We start from the raw sequence: 12,060 nt of genomic DNA, 5'->3' as shown, positions 1-12,060 counted from the left end.
TGTCTGTGATTGGCTGGCGAAGTACACGTGACGCGGCTGTCGCTTGAAATTACAACTTCAGTTGTCTCCTTCATTAGTCTGATGCAAGAGTGCCATCACAGACATGTATTGATCCATATAACAATTACACATCAAATATTTTATTTTAGAGATAGTATTTATTAAAAGCATCGTTTAATTGGGTGAATGTCATATTATAATCTGTGGCACAGTGTAATGTAATATTAAAATAATAGAGTCCGTATGGATGATAGCAATACAAAACTGATGTAAAATAAAACACTTATAACTTACATAGTGCACGTGTGATGACTTAGCAATAAAAATGCCTGCAGAAGCTATTTCTGGGCTGCCCTATTGCATTTTGGGCACCTCAGCTGGTGTGAGCTGTTGCATTAAAAGGTTTATTGATGTTTCTTTCTTATACACATGCAGGATACTTTCTACTTAAAATTGTAAGGGTACATTTTAAATATCGATGTGAGGTATATTGGGGTTGGACCTGGAACACTCCTAGTCATCCCAAAATGTACAGTAATAACACCTGGCAGGGACAGTTGGTAGGAGGGAGATCGCAATCTTCCACAGACATGCATTGGGGAGAAAGTTAAAACAAACAAACAGACCAACAGAGTTAATATGAACAGCACTTTTACTAAACTCGGTTTCCAGGCGTAAAGCATAATCGGTACCCTCCTTAGCACATAACGGCTCAGCGCATATTACATACTATGGGGCATATGTATCAAGGGAAAAGTAACGTCACCATATGTATGTATATATTAAAAAAACAATTGATTTCAATTGGACTTTTTGCTTTGATACATTCAGTAGGGTGCAGGTATTTTGCCCCACTTCTGCCCTGATACATACGTGTGCCCCTACGTGTATAACATTGTGTGCACATTCACAGAGCAGCAGCAACAGCATGAGGCTGAGAAACTCCCAGAATGCCCCGGGCCGCGCATGTGCAGAGAGAACGCAGCTCAGGAAGAGGAAAATAGGAAAACAGCAGAGAGAAGGGAGAGAAAAATAAGACAGGGAGAGCAGGGGGCGGCGGTGCTGCTGCTGCCGCGGCTGCTAAAAGCCATTGTCATTATTTGATATATATATATACATACACACACACAGTCGCTATAGTGCGCGCTGCGGGAGGGAGGGGGAGACGTCCAGCGGCCTCCCCTCAGCCTGCAGATAACCAGGTGCCCCCCCACACACAGCCCTCGTAGGCCCAGGGCAGGGGGGTCCCCCTCCTCCGAGCCCCCGCTCAACCCCACATGTTGGCGAGGAGGGCCCAGGCTGGAGCAGCGCGGCCATGAACAGCGGACTGACTCAATCCCCCTCCACCCCCTGCCCGGTGGCGGCGGCGGCGGCCTCTGTCTCCCCGCTCTGCCCGCTGGGACTCCCCGGAGTCCTAAAGCTAAAGTACTGCCGCTACTACGCCAAGGATAAGACCTGCTTCTACGGGGACGAGTGCCAGTTCCTGCACGAGGAGCCGACCGGGGCGCTGGGGATCCATGGCAACAGCGTCCCGCTCAGTCTACCCGGAGGAGGAGGAGGCCCGGCCGGATACCCGCCACCGGGGCTCGCAGGGCCAGTCACGCCGGGGGGAGGCCCAGGGAACCAGAAAGTGGATTTGGGGGGACACGCCGGCTCGGGGCTGGATGGCCAGCGCTTAACTAGTGAGTATATAGCGGCCTCCAGATCTGCTGGTGAGCGTCCTGCGCGGTGTAGTGCTGGGGGAGCGGCCTGGGCTGCCTGGGGAGGGGGCAAGGGACCTTCCTGCCTCCTCCTTATCATACAGGGACAGTCTGCCGCAGCGATACCTTCATATCATCATCATCATCCTATACCGTGCAGGGAAAGAGGTTTACTATAGCGCTACACATCAGTTATATAACCAACGTACGGGACCCCTACAAACTGTACAGGGGCCTCCAGGTGTCACAGCAACTAACTTATCTCTGTAGCTCTAATGAGCTCTGAGGTACAAGACCCATCCCAGGGGAAGGGTTTCGTGTGGAGCTTGTTATTATCATTGTGGGTCAGATGGAGGGTGGACCCAACACTTAAGCATTATAGGTCTTTTGCTCAGCCGAATGTGTTTATATGTTCACGCCAGGGAGACGTTTTAAGTGAAAGATGGGAGTTGGTTATTTTGTTTAACTGAATATTTTCTCCCCCAAATATGATGCAGTCTTTAAGGGGTCTCTAGACTGGTAAAGGAGGTCTGTGGTCCTTCTTCAGGTTTTACAAAGTAATTAATTTTAAACAAAACAGCTTTGCATTGTAAGGGTCAAGATCATGCAGGAGACATGAAGACTTAGGCGAAGCAACAAGAACTAAAATATGACCCCCATGATAGTGCTTTTAGAGATCAATAACTCAATTCTAACTCGCTAAGGATGTAATTGTATGTACACAAAAACCACCAAAGGAGAATATACCGCTCTCTAATATAACAAATAATCAACAGTGTTGGAAATATAATATATATATTAACCTAAGTACCAATTTAGTAGTGGGTGCAGTCTGAGTGCTGATCTGAAACCTTGAAAATGTAATTGTATGTAGTCTAAAGGTAGCAGTGTGAGACCGTATTCTGCCCAAAATCCCCACTGACTCCAAAAGAGATTTGCGGCTAAAACAGCCCGAACTGCGAATTCGGACTCTAGAATAAGAGAATAAAACAAAGGATTCAAGTAGTTAAAATGTTAGTACAGGTGTATAAAAGTATATGTGCCTATAAGTTACTCAAAGACATGATCAATATTGTCCCCTATAATGTAATACTTGGCTATGATTTGACGATAGCACCTTAGAGACTGTCCCTTTGTATTTGTTTAAAGGACAGTTCTATTTGGCGGATCCAAAAAAATAACAACTTGATCTAATTGGCTTTTAGATGCATTCACCTCTGTTATGCACATGATAGAAGAAAAGACTATGAGCTACTTTTGGTTAATTTGTTTTAATAATGGTCAGTGTGATTCATTTGTAAACAAAGGGACAAAGCTAGGTTAACAAGTTGTATTACTAAATTGTGTTTTAGGGATAAGAATGTGCCAATCATCAAACGTTCTCCAAACCATTTGTGTAGCGTGGAATTAAAAAAAAAAAATACTTTTTGCAAAAACAGTAAGTGACTAAAAATAATTAATCTAACATTTAAAAGTTAATGTGCAAAGTTACATGACACGTTTATATACTGTCTTTTGTTGCTATTTTTATGAATGGGGTTCCTGTGCGAGAGATTAAGACACAAGTGAAGGGACAGCCAGCAAAATATGACCACTAATAATGCTTTTAGAGAGAAATTTCTTCTAGCTAACAAACAGGATTGAAAGTTTTTACAGTTTTCCATATGACCAACTTACAGGTGTAACAAAGTATCTATACTTATGTTATTTTGTTACAGTGCTACAGAACAAAGTTGTTAACCACTGCATCTTAGTTTGATAGGCCTCCATCTGTTATTGTTGCAGTTATCTGTCACTAAAGGTTCTCAGTGATATGGAAATGTCTTATTCATTTCATTTTCTGATGGCTTTTAGTATTCACTGCAGGGAGAAAGATCTCTACATCAGAATTTAAATGTACTTTCATCTCTGTTTTGCTGCTGCTGAGGCAGTATGCACTGTATCTCTGTTCCTTTGTTTTATTGCCAGACACAATTAACACAGATCTTCAAAAAAAAAAAAATTTGGGCAGGTTTTTAGAAACCATACAGGGATATACCAAATAAGTAAACATTGGAAGGTTGTTGGTCCAGGGAGAAATCTGATTGCCATTATTGGAGTTGGGAATTATTTTTTTACCATTATAAGACCTCATTAGATGATATTTCAGTGGGGTTTTTTGTTTGCCTTCCTCTGGATCAAAATACTGTAAATACAAATATAGGATACATGTCTGTTGTCTAAGTGTAACATAGATTGACCTTAATGCATGGCTTTTTTTCAACCTCCTCCTTGTAACTAGTTGTTTACCTTTTTGTGCTCTTCATTTTCATTCGATGCCACCAGGCTTTCTCCCTTTTCCTAGTTCACTTGTAAGCAAATCTAGGTTGGTGGCAGGCTATTGTAGAGATGTATTTGCCCAAAGAGTAATTAGTACATATCATGCAACTTGTTCCTTTCACACAATACCCCTAGAGGACTTCATTTTTGAAATTCTTAATTTTTTTTTTATTGCATGACGAAATTGTCTCTATTATCCCTTATAATTCAGTAACCCACTTCTAACTTGGACTCTGAGGTGATCGCAGGCTGCAGAGGAAGTCATCTTTAAGGTGCCAACAGCATTCCTGGGGGCCCAGGACAGAAGTCTACACTACAACCCAGGGTTAATAAGCAGGAGATTGGGGTGGTAAGAGGTTTTTGATCAGGAGTATTGTGCTGAGAGATTGTTGAGCAGGGTAGGGAGGTGCTGAACGTTTGAGTATTAGGCCTACTATACCTGTTGAGCTTGTGCGTACGGCAGAGAAAGAGGCCCGGCCAATCGCAGTAGTTGCGTTTTACTTTCTGGTTGAACACAACTTCTGGGTTCGGATGGTGCTTCTCCCCTTATGGAGGCCCTGGTCCCTCCACTTGGATTTGTTAAAGGGACAGTTCAACTTAGCGAGTCAAACTAAAATAATGAATACCTGATCAGTGTAATTGGTTTGCTTAGATTCTGACGTTTAAAGTACTGTAACGGTTTTGCTTATTTCTATATCTCTTGAGAAAATAATACGAATCGCTTCTTGCCAGGAACACTGGATCCAGCACATCAACTACTTTTGTTTATCTGCTTAATTATGGCACCATAATGAAACAAAGCTATGCTAACAAGTTTGATGTCTAAATCTTAGTGAAAATTATAATAATATTTGCTAAACATAGAAACCCTGCAAACCATTTTTTTTTACAATAGAAATGTTTTTACAGAAAAAAATGTATATATATATATATATTTTTAAAGGTGTCAATCGGTTACCTAAAAAAAAAAAAAATCTGCAAGCTTTGCAAACATTTTTCTGAATATTAAAAGTAAATGTGCAGTCACATGGCTCTTTTGTGCCATTTGGTACTACTGGCAAAATTTAGAATGTTGTGAAATGTTACGAAACAAATTATTATTTGGCAAAGCTACTTTTGGTTGATAATCAAGAAATAGAGATTTGCAATTTGTCTTTAAATGTTCTGCAACGTGTTGTGTTATTTTTTTATTTTTTTACAAACCTCTAATCATTTATTTTGTGTTCCAAGTAATTCTAATGCCCTCGTTACCTTACTAGATCTTTCTAAGAAAGCCAATTATATTGATCAGTTAAAAATATATATTAGCCACACTGTTGAACTACCCTATGACCTCTGGAGTGCTGTAGTACTTACTGACTTAAGTCATGCTGTGGTAGCACATAACAAGTTACGTCCTAGAAGAATCTCCCAAAATATTGAAGGGTTATAGAGGGAAGCCTCCTTTTTGAGACTTAGAGGAGAGACCCTTTAGACCATTCACGGGCCACCAACAGGTCAGGTTTTAAGAATGTCCCTGCTTCAGTACAGGTGGTTTAGTCATTAAGACTGAACCACCTGTACTGAAGCTGAGTTATCCTTAAAACCTGACCTGTTTGTGGCCATTGAGGACTGGAGTTGGCCAACCCTGCTTTAGACACTGGGTAAGGGAGTCCCTCTAAAATCTCAGTGTTCCCTGGTGCCTTTCTCATGGGATTTATAGATCTCTTTGTCCGCAACTGTGTGGGGTGGAACTCACACTGGGTACGTTTCTGAGGTCCTGGGTAGTTGTGTGCTTTGAAATGGGGAGGTCTCCTCTTTTTTTAAACTTAAACACACAATCTTACAATTTCTTGGAGTATAGTATTTCCACCTATGAACATTTAATATGGCTGACGATCTAGCATATGGAGAAGTCCTACAAACTTTTCTAACTTTGGGTGAATGGTACTGCAATGAGAGCCTGGCCAATTATAGTCTTTCTAAATTATATCCATTAATATAAAAAATATGTTTTATAATTTTTGTTTTTGTGTATGGATGGAAATTTCTGTAACCCATGGAAATAGCTTTAATATTGTATCTTAATATGCAAGTTATGCAAAAAGGAAAAAATAGATTTTTCTAAGTTTATATTTAGAATATCATCTTTATTGACTTAAGCTTTGCTAGCAACAAAACATTTCTTAATTCCTGAGGGGGTACAAACACCCTCATCGCTAGGGTCATGGAGTCCATACACTATGGCGAGTGACTGTCATAATATTTTGTTTCTAGTTGCCCATATGCCTAATAGCAAAATTTTCACCAATATTATACTGTGTACAAGCCTGGGCCATTGGTTTGCTTGTACTATTTATTTTATTCAAACCTAAAATTTACGTAGAGTAAAAAAAGTAACAATTCACCATACAACACAGTGACATACTGGGATTACAAAATAATAGATAGTTGGCTATTAAATATTTTTCCACATGTAATAGGAAGATGGTAGTGCACTGCAGTCCTTACACTCTGGCTTCCTGTATTCAAGTGGTTTGTCAGGGTCAAGTCCCAGATATAGCTGCACATTATGCTGGATCTGATTGACACATGACCTACAGTAACCAAGCAGAACATAATCATCTCCTCTTCTGTTTAATAATTGCAAACTCAATGCCACTTCAGAATAGGAATATTGGTTTAAAAATAATAATTGAACAGAAATAATTGAGATAAAGGTGCGACAAGAGACAGATATTGCAATGAACTAACTCAGGGCAGTCTAATGTAACTGGCTTACTTGGAGAGAAATATGTGGTCTTATGAAAAGATTAGTTAAATATGGTAAATAAAACCCCACTATATTTGGTTATCGTAGAAAATTTGTTAACTTTTTTTTTTGCATAGTAACAAACAACTACTCAAATTTCTACTCATACTATTACTCTCTTTAGCAGGTAATATTGAACCTACCCAGGCCCTCCCATTTCAACTGGGTCCCATACCCCTGAGAATATCCCCTTCAAATTTCAAAAAGGGTTATCTGTCGCCCACATAAATATCCGGAGCCTGCTGCCCAAACTGGATGAACTGAGAGCATGGTGCCTTATGCATAAACCCAAAGCCATCGTTTTCACAGAAACATGGCTAACCCTTAAAACTCCAGAGCTAAAAATATTGCCATTCAGGGATACTCCAGTTCTAGGAAAGATAGGTCAAAGAGAGGAGGAGGGGTGTTATTTTATATTGCAGACACCTTACAATTTACACTGTTAAATTGCCCCCAAGCCCGCCCTCTTTTTTGAAATCCTAGTTGGCAGAATCTGCCTCCCCTTTTCTAAGACCATCTTGCTTGCTGGCATCTACCGCCCCTCTACAGTCCCTGGCTGATATCACCCAGTTTTTTGGCTCCATTTCCTCTCTGAATGAGAAGAGTGAGCTGCTAGTTCTTGGGGACTTCAACTTCAATTGGCTCAACCCTAAAAACCACAAAATCCAGTTACAACTCAAGTCACTTAACCTAGCGCAACTCTTCCCAACCCACACAGACAAACCTGAAATCACACAACCATTCCTTGCTAGACTGGATTCTCTCCTCAAATCCCAGTATAATTCAATCCTCTGGCATCCTTCCTGACATTTTCAGTGACCATGCAATAGTGTACTGTGTAAGGAAAATTAAACCACCCCAATCAAGCCCTAAAGTTCTCCTCACTAGAACATTTAGGAACTTTAACCCACAACAGTTTTTGGCTGATCTTAGATTCTGTGCCAAGGGCAGTTATTATTTGATTCCGGACCCCGATTCTCCGCTCGACTATTTCCAATCCGAGTTCTTATAACTCTGTGATACACATACTCCACTACGCAGAATAAGGGTATGGAGGGCCCACCTTCCATGGGTTACAACTGACCTTATAGCACTCTACCAGTTCAGGGATACCTTGTGGAAAAGCTACAAAGTAACTGGCACTACCAAGGATCTCAATCACTACAGATGCCTGCGGAACATGTGCACAAGGCATGCAAAAGCACAATATTACTCGTGACAATCTCCACCAGAATACATCAAACCCAGCTAACTTCTGGAAGGTTACCAACAATATATTCCAGCCTTCTAACCATCAACAACCAAGTAATATCAGTAAGGAGGGTATTACTCTGACAAACCCCACTGACATTGCAAATGCATTCAATGACTACTTTGTGGGGTGTGCTACTAACTTATTTGCACAATGCAACCCAAACTACAAACATGAATCTCATTCGGGGAGTACCCATATAGCCCCAACACTGCCCACAATTTTCAATTTGGCCCAGTATCTGAAGAGGAGATTACACAAGCGCTCCTCAAATTAAAACTAAGCAGCCAAGGTGGACCTGACTTGCTACAATCCAAGTTCCTAAGACTTGGTGTCCCAGCCATTGCCAAACCAATTGCTTCCATAGTCAACTCTATCCTGTCTGCAAGGCCATATCCCTAAGACCTGGAAAACTGCCAGAGTTGTCCCAATCTTCAAAAGTGGGGATAAAAACACTGCCTCAAACTACAGGCCAATCTCTCTTCTCCCAATACTATCCAAAGTCATGGGGAAATGTGTTCACTCCCAAATAAGCGATTTACTATACAAAGACAAATTTCCCTAGCCAATTCAAATCTGGCTTTCGCCCCAAACACTCCACCGTAACTACCCTGCTAAAAGTTTGCAATGAAATCCAGTGTGGAATGATACGGGGACAACTCACTGGTGCAATATTCCTAGATTTTTATAAAGGCTTTTGATACTGTTGATCATGCTATCCTGCTTAACAAACTCCAGAGCTCTGGAATAGGGAAGCATGCTTTAAACTGGTTTCAGTCCTACCTATCAGGTAGATCCCAACATGTGTCCATCTCAGGCTTTAACTCCATCCCCTTGGATATCACCTGTGGTGTCCGGCAAGGCTCTGTTCTGGGGCCCCTACTCTTCTCTGTGTTCATCAATGATCTTCCCACAGCTAGTAAGGATGCTTCAATACACATGTATGCAGATGACACAATCCTATATGCACGCAACCACCACCAGTTTAAGTTCTTTCAAAACCAATGCTGTCACATTTTAATCTGGTCTGTAACTGTTACATACGCCCATAATATATAGTATCTTAACTGTGCATGCAATGTCTTGTATATAATGTATACCCTGTTCACTTATTTTTGTAACCATGTATTATTTGTAATTTAACTCTATGCCCAGGACATACTTGAAAACGAGAGGTAACTCTCAATGTATTACTTCCTGGTAAAACATTTTATAAATAAATAGTAGATGAGGTTGAAAAAATACATATGTCCATTAAGTTCAACCTATGCTAAATTTAGATGACCGTTACTTAGTCTATATTTGTATTTACAGTATTTTGATCCAGAGGAAGTTAAAAAACAATAAAAACAAAACCTAGTGACACCTTATCCAATGCTGTCCATAAGGGGATAAATAAATTCCTTCCTGACTCCAAATAATGGCGATCAGATTTCTCTCTGGATCAACATCCTTCCCATGTTTATTTGGTATATCCCTGTAGGCCTTTCCTTTCTAAAAAGATGTACAACCTTTTTTTTTTTAAATATCTGTTGTATCTGCCATCACAGTCTCCATGGGTAATTCCCCATTTTAACTGCCCTTACTGTAAGGAACCCTTTCCTTTGTTGCTGGGGAAATCTCCTTTTTTCCAACCTTAAGAAATGACCCTGTGTCGTTTTTATTGCCCTTGGGATGAATAGTTCATTTGAAAGCTCCTTGTATTGTCTATTAATATATTTGTATATAGTTATCATATCCCCTCTTCGACGCCTCTTTTCTAATGTAAAAAATCGAATTTAGCTTGCCTCTCCTCCATAAGTCAGATTTGCCATCCCATTTATTAATTTGCTGACTCTTTGCACTTTTTCTAGTTCCATAATGTCTTTTTTATGGAGTGGTGCCCAAAGCTGTACTTCATATTCAAGGTGTGGTCTGCCTAAAGCTTTTTAGAGGGGTATAATTATGCTTGCTTCCCTACCATCCATTCCCCATTTAATGCAAGATAAGTAGAAAAAAACAGCAAGGCTGAGCACTGCAAAAGCCGGTAGTAAAGCTGGACTGAAAGCCGTGAAAGAAGACACAAAAATCACATAGTTCCAGCAGTCATCTCTGACGCGCTTTCTACCGCTACGGTACTTGATCAAAGCGTTAAGAACTTGTTTGCCTTTGCTGCTACGGCATGATACTGTATTTGACACTATTGCTAAACCTGCTGTCTAAATCATTCTCCATCAAGGATTCACCTCATTTTCCCCAATTTAATTTGTAAGTCTCCTGTTTGTTCTTGTTTCCCAAGTACATAACCTTACATTTATCTGTATTAAACCTCATCTGCCATTTACCTGTCCAAGTCCTTCTGGAGAGAAATTACATTCTGCTCTGATTCTACTACCTTACACAATTTAGTGTCATCAGCAAAGATGGAGACTTTGCTCTCTATGCCAACCTCCAGGTCATTAATTAACAAGTTTTTAAAAAGCAGGGGTCCCAGTACCGATCCTTGAGGTACTCCACTCACAACTTTAGCCCAACCTGAAAAGTTCAATTTACGACAACTCTGTTATCTATCCTTCAACCAATTTTCATTCCAGATGAAAATGTTTTTACCGAGTCCAATTTGTTTTATTTTGTACACTAATCTCTTGTGTGGACCGTATCAAAAGCCTCTGCAAAATCTAAGTGCACATCAACTGCATTACCCTGATCTAAATTCCTACTTACCTCCTCAAAGAAATTAATAAGGTTAGTTTGACACGACCTAAATCCATGCTGACAGTTACTAATACATTTTTTTATCCATTAGGTATTCCTGACTATCCCGTACTAAGCCTTCAAGTAGCTTGGTATTGCTGAATATTGTCCTGCACTAAACCTTCAAATAGCTTACCCACTATTGATGTCAGGCTTACAGTTCTGTTATTCCCTAGTTGTAATCTAGCTCCCTCTTTAAATATAGGCACCACGTCTGCTTTACACCAATCTTGTGGTACTGTGCCTCTGGAAATGGAGTCCTTGAATATTAAATGTAATGGTTTTTGTTACTGAACTTGGCTCCTTAAGAACTCTTGTATGTATGCCATCGGGGCCAAGGGCCTTCTTTAATTTTATCAAGAAACCTATGTAGTTCTTCCTCAGTTAACCAATTGTTCGTTAATATATAGAGGTTGTGGCTTCTGCCTGGGCACTACTTTTGCAATGGATTCTTTCCTGGTAAATAAAGAGGCAAATAATTTGTTTAAGACCCCTGTTTTTTCCTTCTGTTCAATAATTTGCCTGCCCATCTCACACTGAAAGGGTCCTATATTTTATTTTCTAATCTTTTTGTTAAAAATTAAGGTACTGAAACAAACTTTTTAGGGTTGATAGACATATTACACATATAGAATATATAGCCTTTATTGCTTCATCTTGTGTGTTATGTTGTAGTTTTCTGTGTTCTCCCAGGAATTGAATCCTATGGAAATGTTTTCTGCGTTATAACGGAATATGTTGTGCTCCCTGTAGCAGCTATAACACTTTCTACAACTGTCTACTTATAAACATGCCACGGTGCTCGTTTATTTTAGTTGTAGAAGGTTATAACTATTTTTAGAGAAGGTCTTTAAATAAAAAAAAAACACTTTATTGAGCACCTGAGAGTTTTTTGGCCTCATTCACAAACTTGAGTATCGGTTATTGGCCCAGTATGTGAAGTGACTTCCCCTTATGGAGAAGAGATCGGCTCCGTTCAAATGAATTACACAATAATCTTCTCCAGGGTGAGGAGGCCGCTCAAGAGTTTTGAATGAGGGCCATTGAGTAGTAATGTCCATTTTATTGAACCCATTTTACTTTACATCAAAAGCTTTTATTCACAAATAATGCAATCTGGAAAACCTTTCAAGTAGTGCTTTTGTCTGATATATTTCTGACTTGCAATACAACTTAGTGTTTTTATAACCACAGGTAGACGGAAGCTTGTGTAGACAATGGAAGTGTTTGACACTCCGGTCGGTATCACTCAAAATATTTAATAG

General features: G+C 40.0%; 1 protein-coding gene across 2 annotated transcripts in view; it reads left to right on the top strand.

The window, feature by feature from the left end:
- The first annotated feature begins 969 nt into the window (after positions 1-969).
- PAN3 (poly(A) specific ribonuclease subunit PAN3) overlaps positions 970-12,060 on the top strand; it is an 84,516-nt gene continuing 73,425 nt past the window's right edge. For both annotated transcript variants that reach the window (XM_075592188.1, XM_075592187.1), the window contains exon 1: positions 970-1,682. In XM_075592188.1, coding sequence (XP_075448303.1) covers positions 1,316-1,682 — 367 coding nt within the window. In that variant the 5' untranslated portion in view covers positions 970-1,315. The remainder of the gene's footprint in view (positions 1,683-12,060) is intronic.

Source organism: Ascaphus truei, chromosome 3 (genome assembly GCF_040206685.1).
Source record: "Ascaphus truei isolate aAscTru1 chromosome 3, aAscTru1.hap1, whole genome shotgun sequence".
Classification (NCBI taxonomy): domain Eukaryota; kingdom Metazoa; phylum Chordata; class Amphibia; order Anura; family Ascaphidae; genus Ascaphus; species Ascaphus truei.
This window is presented reverse-complemented; position numbering and strand designations above follow the sequence as displayed.